The following is a 23,446-nucleotide window of genomic DNA, read 5'->3' as shown; positions in this document are numbered from 1 at the left end:
CAGAATAAAAACACTTTTTGTAACACATACAAATAACTGCAACTGTGTGAACGAATGCCAGATAGGACACGTAAATATATATACTAGATATATATATTTTCTTGTAATATGCTTCGTAAAACTTGTATAAATTGTATATATATTGTATATTATTTTGCTTTTCAATTTTCATTTCTTTTTCTTTCTTTTTTGTTTGTTTTTTAACAAGAACATATTATCAACTCGAATAGATCTGGTTTATACAGTTATGTATGTTAATATATAATATATATATATATATATATATGTGTAATTTGTTCAGTCAATTAGATAAAAAGATTTCAAAAAGGATTTTTCACTTAATTGTAAAACATTTGCTTGGGCTTAGTTTTGCTTAGAAAGCTAAACAACATTAATAATATTAGTTAGGAAAGTTGCTCTCCTCTCCTCTCCGCACCGCTTCTCCTTTTCTTTTTAGTTAGTTTAGGAAAGTAGGTAACTAGTTAATTAGTAGGTAGATAGTAGTAGTAGTAAAAAGGGGCCCCATACAATTTCATATGTCTCATGTGTGTGGATTCGAATTTGTTTTCTTCAGTTTTTGTTTCTTTTTGTTTTTATAGTAGTAAATATTTAGTAGTTCTTCCCGTTCAGGTTTTGCGCTTTGGACAACGACTAACATTTATTTTTAGACACAATTTTGAGTGCAGCACTTAACATCGATTGTCTTCCTGTTGGGCAAAGAGAAATGTTTGTGTTTAGCACTCACTCACTGCTCATAATTGTTGCTTAACATTTCTATACTGCTTCTATACACCGTTATACCGTTTCTAGGTACTTTTTTGAGCGCACGCCCTATTGTTCCTCTGTGGTTGTTCCAATTTCTGTGGGATTTTGTTTGTTTTTTGTGTTTTTTTTATAAATTTTTTATTTTTTATTTGCATTTGCATTACCCTCTAAGCACACACATATACAGGGGGCATGCACACACACAGACAGACTCACATTTACATTAGGTTGATATACATTTGCGTTTCTGTATTGATTTTCGCTTTTGCTTTTTGCTTTTTGCATTTTGTGATGCCTCTTAAACATTAAATTTTGAGTCCAGCCCAATAATTGTTTAAACTTGCTTTAGTTTAGGTTAGGTATTTGTTTTGTTTCTCTGTTTTCTCTGCCTTTGCGACACCGCTTGGCACCACTTGTGTGTTTGTGGACTTTGTGGCAGCACTGCACCACCGCTGCCACTGACACTGCACCCATACGCCTTCCTGTTAGTCCGAGATATGTATGACAGATGGAGCGGAAATGTGTCCCAGTTGTGTGGGAGCGACAACAACAACAAGAATGAGAGAATTATTATGCAGAGTGACTGCGCCGCCAAGTGGGGCCACGGGCCCGTCTGCGCCGTCACTAGAGCGAATCCTCCAATTCATTCTCGCCAATTGTGGATGTGCCCGGCGCCTGGGCCGGCAGTGGCTTTAGTAGACCCGAGAATAATCTCCGGAAGGCCGTATGCTATTTGGAATTCCCCAGCTTTCCCATCGGCGGCTGCTTGGCCATGATGTCGGCCAACGTATTGACGCCCTGCTCGTCGTATTTCTTCCACTGTGAGTAGTTGATCTGCATGTACGTGATGAGCTGGGGCATGTCAATGAAGCCTGAAGAGAAAGATCAGTCAATGAATGGCAGACACACAGATAAACCTTCAACACTTACTCTCCCAGGCATGCATCATGTCCTGTATTATGTATTCGATGAAGCCAATCTGGCTCTTTGGTATGCTGCATGTGGCCCGATCAAACATGGGCATTACAATGGGCAAATGCCGCTGCTTCTCCTCGTCCGTCTGCATAAAGTACTCCTCGGCGATGCGCCGCGCCCACTCAATGCAGAACTGCATGGGCCGTGCGGGATTGCTCACATCGGCCACCTTGATGAGCATGCGGCGCATGAGTATCGAGGTCTCCTCATCCGATTGTGGATTGTGCTAAGGGGAAACAATGGATGCCATTAGTTGGATCTATATTCGAAGGTTACTCCAGCACTTACCTCGCGCGGCTCCTCGCCTCCAAAGACGCTCACAAACTTGGCCAAGTGCTCGAAGTGTCGCGTCATTTCGGTGGCCAAAATCATGTCTATAATGGTGCTGCGCGCGGACTTGTATGTCTCCTTGTCGAGGTTCTTGAAAATGTTGATCTTATCATCGCCTGCAGCAGAGAGAGAGAGATGTTTAGAGATGATTTTCCCTTAGAGTAAGAGTCCTTTTCCTTACCCAAAGTCAGCTTAAAAGTGATGGCTGCATGATGGTTCTCCAGCACCGTCAGATCATTGTACAGAATGGCCAGAGAGCTGTTTGAGTTGCACAGAAAGGCGGAGGAGCGACCCGGATGATCGATGTCGTGTGCGGCAGCCGCAATCAGTGCCATGGCCTCCTCCATGCGATCCATGACCATCATGTCCTTGTTGGTCAGCTGCGTAATAAACGCGCCAGTGGCCTGCAGATAAACGATAAACCAATTTGATAGCACAAACACAGATAAGTGATAATTGGAGTATGGCCAGATGGCCAGAAGGCCAGCCACACAGAGACACACACCTGCATGACATCGGCGGCGTGTGTGCTGTTGTGATAGGTGTTCGATTTGTGGTAGTGAGCCTCGATGACGGCCAGCCAGGCCTTGCACACATTCTCGTCAATGTTCAGGGTGGCGAAGACGTCGAAACGGCGGAACATTTCCATGCCCAAATAGAGCAGCGGATGGTAGTCGGTGATCTCTTCCAATTTGAAAATATCAAAGTCCCAGCTGAGAGATTCTTCAAGTAGTTCCATTATAATGGGATTGGCCTGGAATAAAGCACAGGGATAAGTGAATCATTTAAATGTTTATTAAGTGGATCAGACTCTTACCTTCATCTTGGCGGGCACGATGGTGGCCGTTCGTGTTGAGCTGCCTGTGCGTATGATGGAGTCATTCGAGCTGCGCCGCGAGGAGTAAACACTCGGTCCCTGCAGCAGCGGAAAAAGAAAGATTATGGCAAGTTCTGTCTTGAACAGCTTGAACTCACCGTTAATAGAGCACCAATTAGATCGGTGGCTATGGGATCGTCCGTGCGTATCTCCTTCATTTGCGGACTGTAGAGTCCCTCGCGCTTTAGGAACTCCAAGACCTTGTCTATGAGCCGCGCCTCATCGGCCGAACAATTCTCCTGTACTTGTGATAGTAAATTGATTATCTAATGTGCGAGTGAGTGCGCAGTTGTTTTTTTTTTCGTTTTTTGTTGGGTTTTGTTTTGTTTTGTTTTATGTTGTGTTGTTTCATTTTTTATTATTTTGGTTTTGGTTTTGTTTTTGGTTAGCGACGCGCAGCGAGCAAAATCGAGCGAGCGAGCGAACGTGCGAACGAACATTTTGTACATTATTTTTGTTTTAATATTTTTGTTTTGATGAGTTTGGTTCATTGTTCGAGTACACAAAACATAAAAGTAAAAAAGAGAACATAACAAATAAGAGATAAAAAGAGAATATATGTAAATAATGTTGTTTTAGATGTGCAATTAAGGTTTTGTTTGTTGCGGTTTTGCGTTGATTTTTGGTTTTAGTAGGCGGAAATTTTTGATGTCAAATTAGGAGCTTCAGAGAGAGAGAAAGAGAGTGAGATGAAACGTGGATGGATGGTGTCACTGCAAATGCATTTACAGTAAAGTCGTATGCGCTCTCCCGCTCTCACAAAGCTAAAACACGTGCGAAGCAGTTGCAAAGAGAGCCGCAAAGTAACTGCTTATCTCCAAGTGTGCGAGCAAGAGGTGGGGCTCTCACTCAAAAGCGCTCTCACGGCAGCCAATTTGGTTTCAGTTACGTTTTCGTACGCGAAACTGCATACAAAGCTGCGGTCGCGAGAGAGCGGCCCACCACCGCACCATGGCGTAATTTACTTTGCTTGCCTGCACTCACTCTCTTTGCGATGGCTAATTTTGCGCCCATAACAACATCAAGCTCGCATAATTAGAGTGAGTGAGAGCGCGTCACACTGCTGCAGCTGCCGTATGCAAAAGAAAGGCAGGCGAAGGAGAGAGGGGATATAATGGAATGTTTTAGTTCCCATTTGACTATATTAGCCGTAAATTGATTGAGTGATTCGATAATTAAAAGCAGAGTGAGTGCAAACATTTGTGGGCAGAGAGCGAGAGCATGCGACTGCTGCTGAAAATGCATTTAGGGGGGAGGAGGGTCCACTCTCTCTCTCTCTCTGATCGCTGGTGCCTGTGTCTGTGTGTGTGGATGGAGGGAGGGTGGTGGAACGGCGTGTGTGTGGTTTGTATTCTTGTGCAAATATAGTTGCTAATGCTTTTGCTTTTGCTTTTGCTGCTGCTGCTACGCCACAGGGCATGATGGGACACTACGACACCAGGACACACACACACACACACAGTACGCACACCAGACACACATACACAAACACACACGGACACAAGCACGGACGACATTTTAGGTGGGAGTTGGGGTTGGGGGGCATTCCAATAGGCACAAGAAGCATTCCCGTGTTTTAGCCATAAACCAATTCAATTCCAAGCAAAGCGCACAAAGCGGAGTCATACTTTAGTGATTGGCGCCTCCAGCGGCAGGGATGTGAGCTTGGCCAGGCTGGTCCTTCGCAGTCCGTCCGAGGCAATGGACCGCACGTCGAAGCTGCAGCGCCGCACCGAGTGCAGGGAGCCGCGCGGCGCCTCCTTTGGCTGCGGCAGTGTGGCAATGAAGTCCATCTGCCCGCCGGGCACATCAAAGTTGAAAATCAGGTGAGTGGGTGCACTGCGAAATGAGAGGAAAAAAGAAAGAAACAAACGTCCCCAACGCAAACGGGAAATTGCCAATTAAGCGCCGAGTGGTGGACCAGAGGGGAGTCCCTTGCCCTTGGGCAAAGGGAGGACTGGGAGGACTGATGACACTCACCTGCCAATGCAGGCCACCGGCACGACGCGCACGTGCATGGGGATGCCCTCTTGGTTCTTCCGGCGCACCGTCAGTATCCCATCGAACTCCTTGATGCTCTTGCCCTGCTCGCTGATGGTGGACAAATCGGACACGAAAATGTCCGCCAGTGGCTTGCTAATGATTTCATCCTGTTTGTTAAACAAGGAAATCCCATTAATGCCTCAATTGCAGCCAGTGCACACACACAGAACACCCCACGGGGCATGCCACTCACCAGCCGCATGTTGAGGAGACGCTCGGTGGCACGATTCGCGTACTGGATGCGCAGCACATCGTCCGTGATGAGAACCACCTCCTTCAGCCGATGCAACGCCGTATAGAGTGCCTGTTGGGGGGATACAAGAAGGAAACAACTTTAGGTTTAGGTTTTATTTAGTCTAACATTATCGCAACTAATCTGTGTGTTTATTTTTGTAGAACTTCAAACAGTAGCTCCATAAATCAAAGGCCATTATCGATTGCCGAAATCGCAGGTCCGTCGGCACTCTTCAAACAAAACTTTATCTGAGTTTGTGACTAAGGTTTCCCCCTACAATATGCCCCACTTTGTGCTCCACAGGGTATACAATGAGGACTAGCGTTCAGCTTGTGGTTTACAATTTCACTTGGACCATTTAATTGAATTAATTTCCAGAACGAGACAAGAACATTCGCCTGTCAACCGTCTGGACTGTGTGGAGCAGTCAACGAGTGGCACTCTCTCTCCACCCTCCCAAGTAAAAGGACATTAACTTGATTACCTGTTGAGTGGACATGACATTGTGTGGCCGTATGATCGAGTGCAGTATTTGCTTCAGCTCCACACTGCACATGGCCAGGTTAGTCGTCTCGGCTACGCACTGTGGAATAATAGACGATGAGCACTCTATCTGCTACTTCTGCTACTTGTTCGGTCTGCTGATGGCCCAATTAACTGGCAAAAACTTACTCTATTAACGCCAGCGTCCAATAGAGCAATTAGCACATCATCCTTTTCAAAGAAACTGTAAAGAAAGGCGTTCGCTAGCTGTGAGAATGGAACTGTCCCAGCTCTTGATGAGCAACTGCCATCAGGCGGCTGGCGGCTTGGGCTGCCCTGCCACTTACCTCTTCTTGCAGACGGCAATTATTGTCGTTAAATGGTGTCCATGTGTATGACGTATTGTTCTAAGAGAGAGCGAGAGCAAACAGAGGCAAGTTTTATGGCAAAGTGTAAAGTTTATCAAAATGGAAAAGTTCCGACGGCAAAACTTTTGAGCAGCAAACTTGAGGTCCACCCAACTCTCGTGTTGTGTGGCCTTTCCTTACCTTGCAATATGCTCGGCATCTAAATTTTTCGAGGAGCGCGCATCAATTATGATTAGATGATAGCATTGGGCGGTGGCATACGACTTGTGCAGCGTGTCGAGGGCCTCCTCCTTTGACTTGACCAGCGTTACGTCCAGCTGGTGGCGCTGGCAGGCGGAGGCGACCGCCTCGCAGATGCTATCCGATTTGTGGAAAACTAAAAGAGCCTGCGAGAGAGCAGTGGGAGAATATAAATAAGATGAAGGAGAGCAACAAGGGCCAGCCCAAGGTGAACTTTACGGAAGGTGACGTTGCCCGCTGTGGGGAGCACTAATAACTTATTCACCACGGTTTCTGTCCGCGCTAAGCGGGACAAGCGCCAGAAAGGGATAGAGTTTGCCCTGTGGTGAAGACGCCACCTCCCCGTAAATTCACCTTGAGCCAGCAGCATTGCATTGATTGAATCGGACAGGCCGGTGCGTTGCGTCTGTCTGGTTGAGGCTTACCTTAAGTTGAGGATTCGGTGGTAGCACGGTTGGATATTTCAAGTCCATGAGATTTCGCTGCACACAGAGAGGGAGAGAGAGGAAGAGAGAGACAGTGAGTTGAGTGGCGGGGGGTGGCGGCGACAGGTGAAACAACGTGTAAAATTAAATAAAAATCTACAGCAGCTCCGCTGGATTTTCCATCAAAATAAGAGGGCTTAACCTGGCTTCAGATCATGCCCCGCACCCCCTCCCCAGGCACGGCTGTCAGTGTAAATGTGTGTGTTGTGTGTGTGTACAGTGCGTGTGTGTGTGTGCCGCTCGTGTCGCTTAAATGATGATAAATTAAAATAAAATCGCTGGCTTTGACTCCCCAACTCTGACGCTGACGCTGACTCTGTGACTGGCTGTACACGGGCTGTGTCGTGTCTTTCTGTCAGGAGCTTTGCCACGGGTTTTGGGATGAGCTGGGCGCCATGTCAATCAGTGGGAATGAAAATGTACGAGCAGCAGCAGAGAAAATATTCCCAGAAATGTGCCCCGCAAACACTTCCAACAGATGGCAGATGGAGGGAGCCTGGGACTGTAAACTACCTGAAAAACTTTGTACTCATCATCGTCATCGTTCTGCTCCTCCTGCGGCTGCTGCTGCGGCTGCTGCGGTTTTTTCCCTGCCACCATTAGATGTAGCTTTGGCGTCTTGGGCATACGCCGCTCGTACAGGCTGCAGGATTTGCGCTCCAAGCCCGCAACTTTGCGTCGCAGCACCACCGCATCCTCATGGCACTCCGCCTCGTGGTCCGCTCTCTCCTCCACGGCGTGATTGCTGAGGAAGAGCCCCTGGACGTCTAAGCTGCGTATGACCTCGACTATTTCCGGCTGCAGCGACGCACTGCGTCCCCCCGCGAAGGACATGCTGTGCGGCCTCGTGGCGGTGCCTGTGCCCGTGTTGCTGCGCCTCAACGGTGTCACAATGTCCCCGCCCTCGGCCTTCACATTCGCCTCGTATTCCAGTTCCATTTCCTCGGGCGTTTTGCTCGCGCCGAGACCCGCAAATGGCAGCGAAATGGAATTACGCCCGGGAATTGGTATGGAAAGCAGAGCAGGAGCTGGGGCAGGAGCTGGAGCTGGAGCTGGACCGGCAGCTAGCCCCGAAATCGTTTCCACTCTCATTTCCGTGTGGCACGAACTTTCCTCCATGCTCCTGTCTGGCGCTTTTATCAGCCGGCTGTAGCTGCTATCGCCATCTGAGTGCGGCGGTGGTCGCCCATTCTCATTCTCATTATTGTTATCGCGGCACGGATCGGACGGCGGCGACTGAATGGCTAAGGCAACAGACATGGTATACTGCTCCGAGTCGGATTCCGAGTCGGATTGGCAATCATTGGCATGGCCAGCGCCAGTGGCCGATGATGATTTCGCAGGGGATTTGCGGCGAAAGACATTCGTGAGTTTTGGCAAGCAATTGCGCATTTTTTAGCTAATTATAAAATGGCACTCGGGGGAGACACTCATTCAGTCAGTCGCTCAGCCACTCACAATCGGATTCGCAATGCCAATAACTATAACAATGACAATTACGACGACGAGCACTTGAGAGAGCACTGCGGTGGATGCAGAGGTGGAGGTGCCTCAATGTCTTAGATCAATAACAAGTTGTTTGCATAAGCCCGAACGTAGACAGGCGCTGGCGCTGGCATTTTCCATGCGACACTCGCGAACGTGCTCGGATATCTGTCTGTCTGTATCTCAATCTATATTTGTATCCAAATCTCAATCAATTCCTGAGGCGAGCGAGCGAGCACTTTAATAATTCACAGTTTCGTGACGGAAACGCGACTCGGCGACGCTCAAACATTCAACTGAAACTCGCACAGCGAGCAGAGCGACAGCCAACCGGGCGTATAATCTATTCTTCTTTTCTTTCTTTGCTTTTTGATTTCCCACCTTCAATGTTAATTGATTTGATTTCTCTTGGTAGCTCATTGTTTATAAGCAAAAACACACACACACACAGCGTAGTTTTCGATTGTGTGTGGGTATGGGTGAGCGGCTATTTAAAGCGGAATGTAAAAAGCGACAAAAGCGCAACAATTGCCACGCTCCACGCTCCTCGCTCTTTGCCTTTGCTCTCTCTGCTGCTGCCGCTGCTGCTGCTGCCATATAACGAGTTGTGATAAGATAAGATCTTATCAAAAGACGTAACAGTGCCATGCGGTGTACCCAAAACTGAGCCCAGTGCCAATCCCATTCCCAATCCTCTAGCTGGACACTCACCTGATACACATCCATTGGCTCATCCTCGGGTGTGAGGGCGAGGGCGAGCGATGACTTGCGATGACCGGGGCGATTGTTGCCGCCGCCTCCGCCGGATGAACTGGTGCCCGATGTGCCAGTGCCAGTGCCTGCAACAAAAAGAACGAAAAGAATAGAGTTCAGATGACGCTCGAACGCTTGAAGGTATGCTACATATTGGGGGACTGTGAAAGTGCTGCATACTTTTGGGCAGCCCACACGCACGCACACAATCAAGATGAATGGTGAGACACCACACAGGGACAGGGACAGGGACAGGGACAGAGACAACCCACACGCACGCCCATTAATTTCTCTTGTTGCACGTTTTATTTAATTATAAACGTTGGCATTTCAAAAACACTTTATAAACCGAAGTAAGACATAGCCACACACACAATACACACACACACATGCAGGGGCAGCCACTAACATAGCCACACGTACGCACGTGCAGATCTCAGGCACCCCCCAAAGGGTACGCTCGAGTCCTTTGGGGGTCAGGGCAGGTTTTCTATCTTCTGTCACTGACGGCAAAGTGCCAGAAGTGGAACCCGAGCGGGGAGGAACCTAAGCCGCACGGCAAATTGTATTTCATTAAACGGGAAACACAACCGAAACTGGGAACTAAAGTTGCACAGGTCAAAGGGCTCAGGGCTCCGAGGAATATGATTTAGCAGCGAATGTGTTTCAATTTATCATTTGAGTTACTACTTGGCAGACTTGCGACAAAGGCAACGAACTGATGAAGGGATAACTCTATAAAAACTAAAGCTACTTGGAAACAAGTAAAATTCCCCTAAAACTACTTTATTGCAGCATTTACCATTCAAATTATAAACGCATAAATATATTAAGAAACTCAAACAAGGGGAATACAATGCCTCGAGGGAGTCCCTGAAAAGAGTTCTTAAAGCCAGCATCAAGTTCAGTCTTCGCATTCCTGCAGCAGCCTAAAGTTTTTGCCAAATTAAAATGCTGCGGTGCCTGCAACTTTCGTAACAATGTTCCCCCTCGAAAAAGGTTCAACCCTCGACATTTATGGGAATGTTTTGATAAGTTTAGCAAAGCAGACAACAGGCGTACATAAATGTATGTAAATATGTATGCAAACTTATGTATTTACATTTATGTATGTAGCGCTTTGCAGCAAAAGTTTTTGCACGAATTTGATTATGAGAATTTTAATCATTTCTAATTTCGAATATATGCTGATGTGCTGCTGCCTTTGTGCGCATAACTAAAACTATTTGTTAGTGCTGCATTTCAGTTGCAAATATTTCTGGGAATTGCTCAAAATACGCTCCGAAATGTGCACCTCAATTTGCTCGAAGTTTGCTCTTGCAGCATTTGATGGAAATGCACAGCAATTTTTGGCCATAGTAATTAATTGCTAGGAAAATAAATTTGTGTAGCAGCAGCAAACACACATGAATTTTCAAGGGGGAAAACAGGCACACACACACGCACACACACATATGTAGATCCTCCCCCGGCTACCCCTTGTTAACCGCATCATCAACCTCAACTTTAGCCCCTGGAGAGGGTTGCCTTACCCACAGCCAGCTCGGACTCGGAGGCCGGACGCGTTAATGAATCTCTGCTGCCTGCTGCTGCTGCCGATGTTGCTGCTGTTGTTGTTGTTGTTGCCTCCATGGCTGGCGTTTGTCTGGCCCCCACATGCACACCCACACCCACGCCCATGCCCATGCCCATGCCCATGCCGTTGCCGTTGCCCGCTTGCCTCACACAATTGCAAGCACTTGGAGCACTTTCAACACTTTCTTCACTCGTGTGGGCGCCACTGACCGAGCTGGGCATGGGCGGGGGCAGGGTGCTGGCAATGTCAGTGTTTGTTGTTGTTGCTGCAGGCGTGCTTCCAGCCAAGTTTGGCTGACTGGAAATTATCATTGCGGGTTCTAGGCGCACTTCCTTACCGACGCTCGTTGGGTTTTTGTGTTTTTATTTTATTTCTTGTTTTTTGTTGTGTTCTTTTCCCTGCGTAGTTTTTGCACAAAATTTGGAATTATTTTCGTGGCATTATGTTAATTATGTCATTTATGTACGCAATAGTTGCTCGCTTTTGCTGTTGTTGTTTTTTATCTGCCTGTGGCATTGATTTCGCACAATTAGTGCGTAATGATAAAACCCGCTCCACATGCAATGCATGAGAACTTCTGCCCCAAAAAAAATAAATAAAGATACATTATGTACTAGATACATATAGGAATATATACATACCTATGTATACATATTATGTATAAACAAAAACTAAACTATCCAGCGGGAAAGTACCCACAAAAGTGGGTTCCAAGAGGGGCCTAACGATACAGATAGACAGAGACAGACAGAGAGAGAGAGAGAGAGAGTATCTAGTATTTGCTCGTATGTACCCACAGAGATTGGGGGGGTGGAGGGACACAATATTTGCGCTTATTCAAATGGGTCGAGTGTATCTTATCGTCTGTGTTATATTTTTGGGCAGCCAGAACGAGAGAGCGAGCGGGAGAGAGAGCAGTTGGGAGGTGAGTGGCTGGCGGTACACGCGTTGTAATCTAAACGAAAATCGATAAATTGTTTAGATAAAAGCAGGGAAAACAGCAGCCCACAGCCTGCTGACGTCGCCAGCAACAGGCAACAGGCTCCAAGCCGCCACTCGGGGCACTCCAATCCACTGGCAACCCATTCCATTCCATCCACACCACTTCAATCCACTTTTAAAGTTTGGGTAAACTATTTCGAGACACACACACACTGAGAGTACTGCATATACTTACTACACTGGCTCATGAGGGCAACAAAAATAAGACTCGACTTTTGGTTGATCGATTGGCAAGCAATATTCACGGCGCTGCACTCGAATTTACATTGAAAATTGAAACGGAAAACTAAAACTTAAATTTGAAACTGAAACTTGAAACTTGAAACTGGATAACTGTGAAACTGAGTGCCAAAATGGAGAGCCAACCCCCTGACTAGACGCAACGTCCGCTCTAATCCGTTATGAAGAACTGTTTGCCAGATGATAATTCTCGCACGGATTCTGAAGCCCACAGAGAGCCAGCCGCGCAGCAGCAGCCGCAGCAGCAGCGACGGCGACAACGCTGCGCTTCAGCGTAAACTAACGGTCTGCTGGGCTTGCCAGACACATTTGTAGCTGCCGCGCACACTGAGGCGTAGCTAAGGCGCTTAGAGGCGGCGACAGGTGCAATGCAATGATGGCAGCACAAATAGCCAGGAGAAAATTAAATTTGAATACAATGAGCGGATTATCCAGCACTCGGAGGGCAGCGGCTCAGCGACGTCAACGTTGTCCGATCAGTTTTTGGGTTGCTTTTGGGTTGCCTTTTGCGCCTTGTGTCGCTGTCATGGCAACCAATTAATTTGTGATAAGATAATATCAGCCAAGTTTGCTCATAGTATTCAGATGTTTAGCCCCCGCATGGTGTCTGTGTGTGTGCGTGTGTGTGTGCTGGGCAGATACTGCCACAGATACAGTTGCAGATGCAGATACAGATACAGATACAGCTACAGGAGCCCATGGAGCCCATGGAACACGCGTGCACAATCTACATCTAGCTTTGAGTGTGGTTGGGCCTGTGCTTTATTGGATTCACCTACGAATAGGTGTGGTGGTGGCCAGCACCAAATCGGAATCAAACTGTCCCACAGGGAGGGACATTATCTGCCAGCGCGCGATCTTCTTTGCTCAGCGATAGTCGGGGACAGGGACAGGGGCCAGGGGCACCCACTGGCCATATAACAATGGCTCCATATTGATACCAACTCGTTTGTGGCCAGGCCGGGACAGGCAGGCCAGCACCAGTTTGGGTGTTGTGTATTCAGCAGTCTTCGCTTTTTGGCATAATCTAATCTCCAACTGTGCCGGACGACGGGTTGGGTCTGGTCTGCTTTGGGTTTTCTGTTCTCTAACTATATTTTCGTGGAAATTCGCCTTCACGTGGTTGGTCTTCACAGCTAAAGCACGAAAATGAGGCAAAAGATTTAGTGTAAAACGGGAGGTAGCATCGGAAATTATGTGAGAAAGTGAGTGGGCGGGATGGGTGATCAATTCACCATATTTCACTCGCATTTCTGTGAATTTAATTGATGCGAAAACTGATAAACTGCAGGAGTCCGACAGGGTGTGGGGGCGAGGTGGGGATTAGAGACACATAATTGATCGTTGTCGAGCGATCGATTCTGCTTCGCTTTGTTTTCTTTTGGCTTTGATTGATGCTTTGGCGCCATATTGTGGGCGATTGTTTACAGCAAGAGAGGAAGAGAGAGAGAGAGAGACGAGAGATGAGAGATGCGATGCCCAACGATCGCTGGCTGGCATGGATCACTGGCGACGACGGACGACTCGTGGAACCAGATTTTTGTCATGTGAATCTTTTGCATATTTTAATCAAAGTGTTTTGGCGTGAATGCGGATCCCAGCTAATGAGTCGAAACAATTGCTGATGCAGAGCGAAGCACAAATCAAGAATGAAAGAGAAAGATGGACAGAGACACACCGACACACACACACACACACACACAGCAGCATCGCAGCGTAGTCGTGGATTGTATTGGATCGGATTGCTACTCGTTACACTTGTTCTTGTTGCTTTTTGCTTTTTTGTGGCACACTTAGCTGTGAAGTTTGTTTTGATTTTTAACACATTTTTTTTTTGTTGATGCCCTCCCTCCCGCCATCTCCTGCTGCCCGCGAGTGTGTGTGTGGTTGTTGGTGTATTTTAGAGCATGCCAAGCTGTTTTTTTCCACATCGACAACGTTGTTGCTGTTTTTTCTGATTCTGATTCGGTTTTGGTTTCGGTTTTTGTTGTATTATTGTATCTGAGAAGTTGTTGCTCTATGCGTTTTTTGTTGTTGTTGTTGTTGTTTTAATTGCACTCTGGACTGGTTGGCCATGCACTGGCTTGCACGACTTGCCAAATTTGTGTGCCACTCACTGCATTAGGCCGCGATTGTAGCGACCAGTTCTCACTGAACAGAACCGATACGAACCGCACCGCACAACGCACACCGCAAGCCGCGCAGCACGCGGGGAACGACCGGAGACACGCCCGCAAGATCAAGTCAAACTCTTCTTGACATTTGCATAATGCGTGCGAGGCTGCTGGCCGTACAGCGGTTACACTGGATTCATTCTGCGACTTTATGCACAAACAAACAAACACACAGAGCGGAGAGTGTGAGAGGCCGGAGCATGTGTGTGTGCTGTGTTTTCGGTATACATGCGATGCAGTGATATACGTTTACGTGTGCGCAACCGACGCGACGAAACAGTTAAAAGCGAATGACTCCATAAATGGGGAGCAGCTGTTGCGTTGCCGCTGTAGCTCAGCTCAGCGTTGCGTTGCGCTGCGCTGCTCTGTTTTGCGCTGCTCTGCTTTGCTCTCTCTCTTTCGCTGTCGCTTTATCTCGCAAGCTTTGCGCTCTTTTGGCGATCTCACCTTTGCTGAGAGAGCGATCAAGTTTCAACCAGCAACAACAACACCACACAGTGAGCAGCAGACAGACAGACAGAGAGAGAGGAGCGGGTGGTAAAGTAAAGCTCATTCACGCTCTTTTGGACAATTGCTTCTACAGAAGCCCGACCCAGACAGTGGACAGTGGGCAGAGGAGAGCGGCCAGCAACTGTTAATTGAACATCCACAAAACAGCTGCGCTTGAAGCTTAGACAAGCGCCAGCTGACTTTCCAGCAATGCGATCGTATTACCTGCGCCCTTCCACACACAAACACACACACAGACAGCAACGAACTGCGGATACCCTGCATTGCACTTATCAGCATGATTTGGCTTTTATCTAGCGCTTGACTTATGACTGCCACTTGAGTCGATTGGATTAGAACGATGTTTGATGGATTCCCCAATGATTTGCAAAAGGAAACGAGCACAGATTTAGGCAACTCTCAGATTCCTCAAGATAATTACGGTGCTATAGTTCTTGAGGTTGGAGTACTATCACTTCAGATTAGACTTATCTACGAGTATATTTGCTATTATTAAGTCTAAGGCAAGTCATCAAAGGGGGCACAAAAAGCGATTTAAATATCGGTACTTACTGCCAGTGGCACGGCGCACCACGCTGTGGGTGAAGTTGCCCAATGCTGCCACCGTCACAATCGAGTCCTTCTTGCCGGTGCTTAGCTGTGGAGAGAGTGGAGAACGATTAAAGCAGGGGCAGGCGAAGACTGGGGATTGGGTTACCTTTTCGTAGTCTGCCTCGTTTTTGGCCTGCAGCGGATTCAGCAGCACCTGGTGGCACAGGTTGTCGCCCGCACCGCTGCCGCAGGTTGCACTGCCCGCAGTGCTGCCATTGCCATCGCCTCCGCCCTGCTGCAGCGTAACACCGCCGCAGCTGCAGCGGCGCAGGCGGCTGCGACGCAGCTTAATGCAGAACAAGCGGCTGCCATCCTTTTCGGTGGCATCGAGGGACAGTGGGACGGAATTGGCTGCAGTGGGGCCAGCATTCGCGGAGGAGGAGGAGTTGGGGGGTAGTGTGCTTGGCGAGCAGCCCATGTCGAAGTCCTGCTTCTGACTTTACTTTTCGCTCTAAACTCAAATCCTTTGAACGTGGCTAAACCAGCTGCCAGAGCGTGTCCCTGTCCGTATCCCTGCCCGTGTCCGTGTCCGTGTCCCTGTCCGTTCGTCCGTTGCTATGCTAAATTGCTCTTGGTTACGTATTAATTTGGTTCTGCTGGTGCGGGTTTTGGTTTTGGTTTCGGTTTCCGTGCTGCTGCTCCCTTGGATGGATGATTGGCTGACTATTCCCTCTATGAGTCTCTGGCCTACGCTTTTTCCGCCTCGACTCCTCCGGACACGGCCAATGCGGCTCTGTGGTTGCTGCTGCTGACGTTGAGTTGCTCTCGATGATTTTGTTGATGCTTCTGTTGCTGCCTCTGATGCTGATTCTGCTGCTGCTGTAATTGTTGTTGTGGCTCTCCTTGTGGTTGCGGGTAACATAATTGAAACATTTTCGGGCAGGCGGTCTATTGATTGACTGACGATTGCCGCAACTGCAACTGCAACTGCCTCACATTTTACCCAAAACTGCAAAAGGCAAAGAGAGAGAGAGAGAGAGAGTCAGAGTGTGAGAAGAGGGTGTGGTGAAAGGTCAGTTGTGTTATTGAAGCCCAATCAATATGCAATGAGAGCTACCCAGCATTCCTTTTGTGGCTAATTATGCCCGGAACTTCCATTCATGAATGAATACTGGCATTGAAATGGAATTACAATTTCTCTTGTGACTTATGGGGAGGAAAATGTTGCAAAAATTTAAAGTAAAATTAAAAGTTCTAATAGGATTGTGCTAAGAATTTATGATATGATATGATTTGGTTCAATTGCTGTCAGTTCTTTAAGGGGAAATCTATGTCAAAGCGCTCCACACTCTTGGCTCTCGGCTTCTGGCCCTAGCCTCTACCATAAAAAAACCAATTAATTGACAATGATAAATGCAAATGATAAACGATGAGCCATGGCTTGGGCAAGACATTGTCCCCCGTTAAGCGTTTTTTTTGTTTTCATTGAAACTCTCATCGAAATGTACGCTGGAACAGCCGCATAATTGTCAAAAAATTGGGGGAGTGGGGTGTGGTGGCCAGTGATTGTTATAAATTCATAAAAGCCCAAATATTGGCAATGATTATCGAAGCCAAGGTGGGACACGGCACGTGACCGAACAGCGTTCCACTGCATATGAATTATGCAGAGTCAGAGTTTTGTTTGCGTTTCGGCTAATATGTATATACTCCGGCCTGTGGGAAATATTAAGTTGGGACAGCGGACAGAGCCCGAAGGACAGCAGCGGACACTTGGCGGACACTTACTCCGAAGGTCTAGCAGCACCTTTTGTCACAACTTTAAATATTCAGCTATCAAAACTTTAGGGCAAGAAAGTCACTGCCAGGAGCTGGGAGTGTAATTGAACGGAACGGATATTAGTTGCAAAAGTCCTTGCCACATTGACAGCTCAAAGATTGTCTCTGTGTGTCTCTGGAGCTGATCATGTCTGCTGTTGAATCTTGGCGTCCGCTCCCAGAGGAAGTTGCTGGCCAAACCGGAGATAGTCTTATCCCCAACGACATTGATTGACTTGTCAAAGGCAAAGGCAAAAGGCTTTCTTTCAGCTGCACAAATACATGTAAAACATACATGAATATGAGGACACTTGTTGTCTTTTCAACTGCTTGCCTCCGACTGTTGCATTGCCGGTTGCAAAAGACAAAAGGCGTCACTACAGAAGGCGCAGAAACAGGAAGGTAAACAGCGCCAGGCAGAGGCAGAGACAAACAAAAGGCATCATCCACATCCCAAGAGCAACAGCAGCAGCACCAGTCCCAGTACCAGTACCAGTCCCAGCACAATGATGTGGGGGCAGTGGGTGGCAGGCAGCGATTCCCCATCGAGCACGAATCGGGTCTATGGTGGTGTTTGTTGATTTAAACAAATTATTTTTAGCTTCCCTGTCCATATTAAACGTACAAATAATGGCCTGTTCGCCGTTCGCCGTTCACTGTACACTTTGGCTCATTTAAGTTTTTCAAATAAATAACGAGCGGCGGCTGTGTCTACGTAGATAATTTGTGGCCAAGGACAGGGACAGGGACAGGGACAGGTGGCATCGAGCGCCTCGCGGTATGCAAGCAGCCAGCTCGGCTTGAGTGTGGCATGTGCCACATAAAGTGCCGAATTCGATTAGCCATCCCCACTGGATGCAGGCCGGGCCCCGCCTGGCACAAACCGATTAGTATGCAAGTGCTCGCGGCTGTGGCTGTGCGTCTCTGTGTCTCAGCACAAAACTTACGTATTCTCAGAGAGAGATATGTGTACGTCTAATCGCAGCTGTATGTACCAAATGGAGCCACTCCATGTACGTAGCTGACGCAGTCCATAAGCGGCACATCGGAACAGCCCAACATCGAAACGCATTTGAGCAATTTTGTAGCTAATAGTTTTTGCCCAGCCAAAAAGCAACCAAATGATGCTTTCGCAGGCTGCGGCGCGCGGCTTCACTTTTCTGTTTTCTGTTTACATTGCATGCCAGCACAGCTACGTCTACACACACACACACACACACACACATATATATTTTATGCGTTTCTCTCTCTCTCTCTTTCTCTCTCTATGGATACATGTGTTCAGCTATCGGACACTCAATCGAACGATGTGTGCCAGTCTATGGCGATCGATTTCAACTGCTTTGGGGGATTTGTAAGGGTAAACAAGTAATGAGAGTTTTGTAATCGTTGCGGCTTTAGGGGGCTTAATGTAGAATTGAAATTACACAAATTCCTTCAGTTGTGTACAACTTTCCTCTTGGCACAAACATCCTCGAAATTGTTTGTGGCTGATCGCAGAGACCTCGAGGCCGCAACAATGAGAGACAACAAACTAAATGTTTTACAAGCGGAAGGGCTGGACCTCGCCTAATTAATAATGAACATGAAAAGAGCACGCAAATGGGCAGAGTAGAAAGAGAGAGAGAGAGACAGATACAACACATATAGTTCTGCCTCAACAATATCAATGGGAGACTTTTCCGGCCGTTTGACAGAGTTTTGCCAGTTAAAAATTTGCATTTCAAATGCTGAACCAAAGCGCGAGATAATACAATAGAAGGCAGGGGGAACGAGGAATGGAACAAGGCATGGGTGGGAGAGGGGGGGTGCAGGCACAGAGTGTCGCAGCGGAATATCCAGAAACTGAATCAGAATTGGAACTAGAACTAGAACCAGTCCCCCCCCTCAACAGCGATTAGAGCAAGCGAAAGAGTGCGGAAGGAGGATAGCGGAGAGCGGGGAGAGGGTGAAGCAGTGTGTTGATTGCCCCCAAGCAGTTGACAATACAGCTATTTGGCAAGCAGCGAATTGAGCATAAAGTTGGACGAACCTGCAGACTAACCAGGAGCGGGGATGGGCATGGGGCTGGATGGCTGGATGAGGATAACTGTGTATGGGGAGGTGAGGAAACTATTTAGCATGCCCATGGGGCTGGCTGCCTGGCTGGCTGTGTGCAGGTTGCATAACTGTAGTTATAATAAACATTTCCAAGGTATTTCTCGCTCTTTTCTTTAGCTTTAGCTTCAGCTTCAGCTTTTTCTTTTGCTTTTTATACCCTGTACTCGAAGAGTAAATGGGGTATATTGTATTTGTGCGAATAACGGTTGAATGTAACGCACAGATGGAAACGTTTACGACCCCATAAAGTATATACATATATTCTTGATCAGCATCGATAGCCGAGTCGATTGAGCCATGTCTGTCTGTCCGTCTGTCCGTCCGTCCGTATGTCCGTCCGTCCGTCCGTCCGTCTTGTTTGTCGGCTAGTTCTCAGAGACTATAAGAGCTAGAGCCACCAAATTTTGGCCCAAGACTGCTGTATGCTCTCACTGAAACCAGTGTATTTCAAAAATTAGCCCCGCCCCCTTCCGCCCCGCAAAAGAGCGAAAACCTCCCTACAATTTAGAAGATAACAGAAAACTAAAAACGCCAGTCTGTAGGGAATGACCATATCTATCAGATCACCAATCCGATTGGGATCCGATTTGACCATTATTATAGCCAGAATGAAGAAATTAATTTGCAGTGGCTAAACCCACCCCGTTCCGCAGCTTATATTTGTTTTTTGAAAGTTCTCTCATTCACACTCTGCTTCTGCAGTATGCGGCCTCTGCCTCTGCCGCGAGTCTGTAGTGTGTGAGTTTAGGGAAGGGGGGCGAGAAGCTGGTGTGAGAAGCGTTGTAGATGTAGATGACAGATGACAGATGAAGGAAAAATGTAAAATTTGACAAAACACCGCTAAGGTGCAGATGTAGTACTGAGTGCCGGGTCCTAAAGTTGTGACGCGTAAGAAGCGCCTCACACGTCCCTACTCGTTTCTTTTTTATTTTCCTCCCCCCTGCTGCTGCTGCTCGTTCGAGTTGCGTTGAAAATTTGCCCATCAGTATGCAGGGCTGGCTGCTCGGATTGGATTTATTTGCTGTTAACAATACCCCAACAGACTCAAGAGTACGCGTCACCCTGCCGCCCACCCCTCTCGGAAACATTCCCTTTTAATAAACAGTTAAAATCGAGAATTAATTAAGCCCCACGAAAAAAAATACTGATTGCGAGTGTGCAGGGGGGAGCGGGGTGGCAGAAGACTATCGCATAGATAGTGGAAATGAAATGAAAAGGAGTCCGACCCACAAACGAATGTGTGTACGGGCGTACGCGTATATGGAAAATCAGTCATTAGATTATCACCGAAATGGGTCAGTCCCCCCGTGAGTACCTTCCCCCGAGATACACAGAAATTCGAAATCGAAATCTGAATCTGAAAGTAATGAAAAATGAAAAATGCAAAATGCGAACGCCAATTGCAAAAATTTATTGTGGCTTGTTTATAAGTACAACGAAGCGATATTTTTCGCATTGTTTATGGCAACCTTACCTCACCCCTGCACACACCTGACTGCCCCTTGCATGGACACGGACACGGACACGGGACACGGAATTGGCCGCTGCGACAACATTTTAAGCGTTATTTTTATGGGAAGCCAGACAGCCCCTCAGCCCTCCCCTCACCGACAAGCCATATTCAGCTAAATTAAAAACTGAAAATGTTTTTTGCGACGCCAGTTGCATGAGAAGAAGTTCCCCCCGCGCCACAGCAACTGCCTTTCAGCGAATTTTATTATTATATTTGATGTTATTTTATGATCTTTTTGGAGGGCAGCTGCCAGCCAGACGACTCCAAGGTGGACACAATGATATGTACACTCATGATTGGGAGGCTAACTATATCTTGTAGCCGCTGTATCCAAGTGTGTAAGAACTGCCCCAACGAAATTCCGCAAAAATTAAAACAAAAATGTCCAAGCAGTGCACAAATACATACAAATGTATGTATACATACATATTTACATACATATGTACATATATCACAATACATTATCTGTTGACGTACCAGAAAATTTGTCGCTTAGTTGTGGCGGGGCTGTGTGGCCAGTGATATTTTCCATATATACAACGTACTATATGTAGACTTTCTTATTTTAATATTTATATCAGACTCTAGATATAAATTAAACAAATACACATGAACAATGGTGTGTTGGGAGGGGGGAGGGGTTATATGCACGCACTCATGACAAATATTAGGGGGACACACACACAACGCACACACCACACACACACACGCGTGAGTATGCTCTCATATGTAGATATGTACAATCGCCCGAATAACAATAAGAATAAGAATTTTGTACACTTTTCGTTGCTCTTTTCGCTGTGGCACAAATTAGAATTTATTTTAATACGCGGGAGGTCACGTTCATCGCACGAATGTTGTTGTTGCTGTTGTTGTTGACGCACAAGATATTGCAAAATATGTAAGTATGTATGTATGTACATATGTATGTACGGTAGATACACGAATCGTAAATGCAATGCATTAAAAATAATAATAGCAGCAGCGGCAGCGGCAGCACCCACTGTGTCGTCACAGATGTAGCAGCGGTAGGCTGTAGCAGCCAGTAGCTCCGCGATAACGCCGCAAAATATCTGAGAGATACAATTGGCTCACATTTACTGCTGCCGCTGCTGCTTCTGCCAACACAAACACACACTCCAACACACACACACACACGCATTGATCAGCAATCGAATGAATATAATACTCGATTACAACGGAGTTGTTGCTGCACAGAGAGAGAGAGGGAATGGGGGCTGCTGCTGGGCACTGCTTGGGTGGGTGGATGGAGTGGAGTAGTAATAGGTTTCTGCGTACGGTACTATGCACGGGACTCACAACTAGACGACACAACCAGACAGACCGACCCCGAGAATGAGCGAGCGGAACGGAACGGAACGGAGCGGCGATCGACGGCGGCGACGGTCAGCAGCGACGACGCGACGACAACGGTTGCCTGTTACCTGTCAAAGCAAAACGTCAAATGATTTCGCTCGCAGCTCGCAGCTCGCTGCTCTCCGGCTCGTACGAAACACAAAAGAAAAGAAACAGCCGGATCAAGAGGAAGAGCGCAAAGCGCAAAGGCAAGGCAAAGGCAAAGGCAAACGAACGAAAGGCAAACGGCAGCCCAAATGGTAGAAAAACTAAAACAATCTCTTCTCAGACACAAAATGTGTGTACGTACGGTATGGGGCAGGCGAATGAAGCGATGGAGAGCGACCGATACCGACAGCAGAGCAAAGGCAGCGCGAACGAGAAGTACGAGTACAACAAGTATTTGTATGTGAACTTGAGAGCGCCAGAGAGCGGTGAGAGGCAGCAGAATGGAATATACATATGTGTGTTTGTATGTTTATGCATCGAAGAAAAGAAATCAAAGCCAAATGCTGAGCGTAAAGATTGAGAGTGAGAGAGGGAGAGCGCGCACATTGCGTTGGAGCTGATCGCGTGAGTTGCTTTGCAGTTGGAGCAGCTGCTCAGGCGATGAATGAAATGAAAGCTAAGAAGATTCCACTGGTTGGCTATAGACCAGGTGTATTGGGGAAATTGTGACATAATTGGAACCTAATTAGATCCTAATTAACTTGCTGTTTAAATGGAAAAGAAGCGTCCCCCACTGAATTGTCAGATATTTTTAGCATATTTAATTTGAGGAACACTAAATTGCTGCTGTGATTTAATTCCTAATACGAGGAAGGTTTGTTTTGAAACGTATCAGGCTACTTCCATTGGAATCAGCTCCTGTGATGAACTCCTGGACACCCTCCACCCACACCCTATTGATGGGAAAATGTTCATCTATTCGGCTTTAAAAACATTTCGTGTGCCAGTAGCAAGCTTTGATGGCATTTTGTTGATAACTGGCAAACATGGAGGCTGCAGCTACTCAATGGAGGAAAAAATCTGTGATAACTCTTCTCTTCTGGCTATTCAATCATTGACCGTGCCCCTGCGGCAAAGCCTTGCCCACTCCAGACTCCAGCTGTGCAGGGGGGAAGTGAGTCTCCGCATCCCACACGCAGCTTAACTTTGCTGAGACCCCGGCACACACAAGTACACAAAAACACACACAAACACACACAAAAGTACACAAAAACACACAAACACACGCGTACATGGGGAGAGTACGGTATACGGTATATGGTGCACGGTTCTTGTGCCTTGGCTCCCTTGATGAGCTTATATTCATCCTAGTATGAGCATTTTTTTCTCGGCTTCTGCTTCTGCTTCTGCTTTTGGTAATTGTAATTGCGTTTTGCCCCAGCTACGGCCCGGCCATGCGCTTCCCAGTTGCTTCACTATCAATTAGCTGGCTGTAGTCTTTGGGGGAGGGAGAGACAAATCACGGCATGCCCAGAGGGGGAGCCACGGAGCGACCATATTAACAGCAATGTGGAACGACAGGGACTGGGGTGTTGGGGTGCTCTCTTTTACCTTCTTTGCTGTGCAAATTGCTGTGGA

At 47.2% G+C, this 23,446-nt stretch overlaps 1 protein-coding gene across 7 annotated transcripts; it reads right to left on the bottom strand.

The window, feature by feature from the left end:
- Positions 1–445: 445 nt before the first annotated feature.
- Positions 446–21,093, bottom strand: LOC117889747 (high affinity cAMP-specific and IBMX-insensitive 3',5'-cyclic phosphodiesterase 8). 7 transcript variants are annotated; one of them, XM_034794188.1, is made up of 19 exons: positions 20,981–21,093; positions 15,239–16,081; positions 15,094–15,178; positions 8,998–9,125; positions 6,742–6,798; positions 6,257–6,462; positions 6,056–6,115; positions 5,898–5,952; positions 5,710–5,808; positions 5,184–5,294; positions 4,928–5,097; positions 4,576–4,786; positions 3,046–3,213; positions 2,888–2,986; positions 2,576–2,824; positions 2,252–2,474; positions 2,029–2,186; positions 1,696–1,966; positions 446–1,637 (listed from the first exon to the last, which is right to left on the bottom strand). In XM_034794188.1, the coding sequence occupies exons 2-19, from the start codon at positions 15,548–15,550 to the stop codon at positions 1,495–1,497; spliced, it is 2,805 nt and encodes a 934-aa protein (XP_034650079.1). In that variant the 5' UTR covers positions 15,551–16,081; positions 20,981–21,093; the 3' UTR covers positions 446–1,494. The 7 variants fall into 7 exon arrangements, with proteins under 7 accessions (XP_034650079.1, XP_034650080.1, XP_034650082.1 ...); XM_034794189.1 differs by having other exon boundaries at positions 3,046–3,186; XM_034794191.1 differs by lacking the exons at positions 15,094–15,178; positions 15,239–16,081; positions 20,981–21,093 and adding exons at positions 10,572–10,712; positions 10,749–10,946.
- Between the last annotated feature and the right edge of the window lie 2,353 nt (positions 21,094–23,446).

Source organism: Drosophila subobscura, chromosome E (genome assembly GCF_008121235.1).
Source record: "Drosophila subobscura isolate 14011-0131.10 chromosome E, UCBerk_Dsub_1.0, whole genome shotgun sequence".
Lineage (NCBI taxonomy): Eukaryota > Metazoa > Arthropoda > Insecta > Diptera > Drosophilidae > Drosophila > Drosophila subobscura.
Note: the sequence above shows the minus strand (reverse complement) of the source record. Positions and strands in the feature narration are given on the sequence as shown.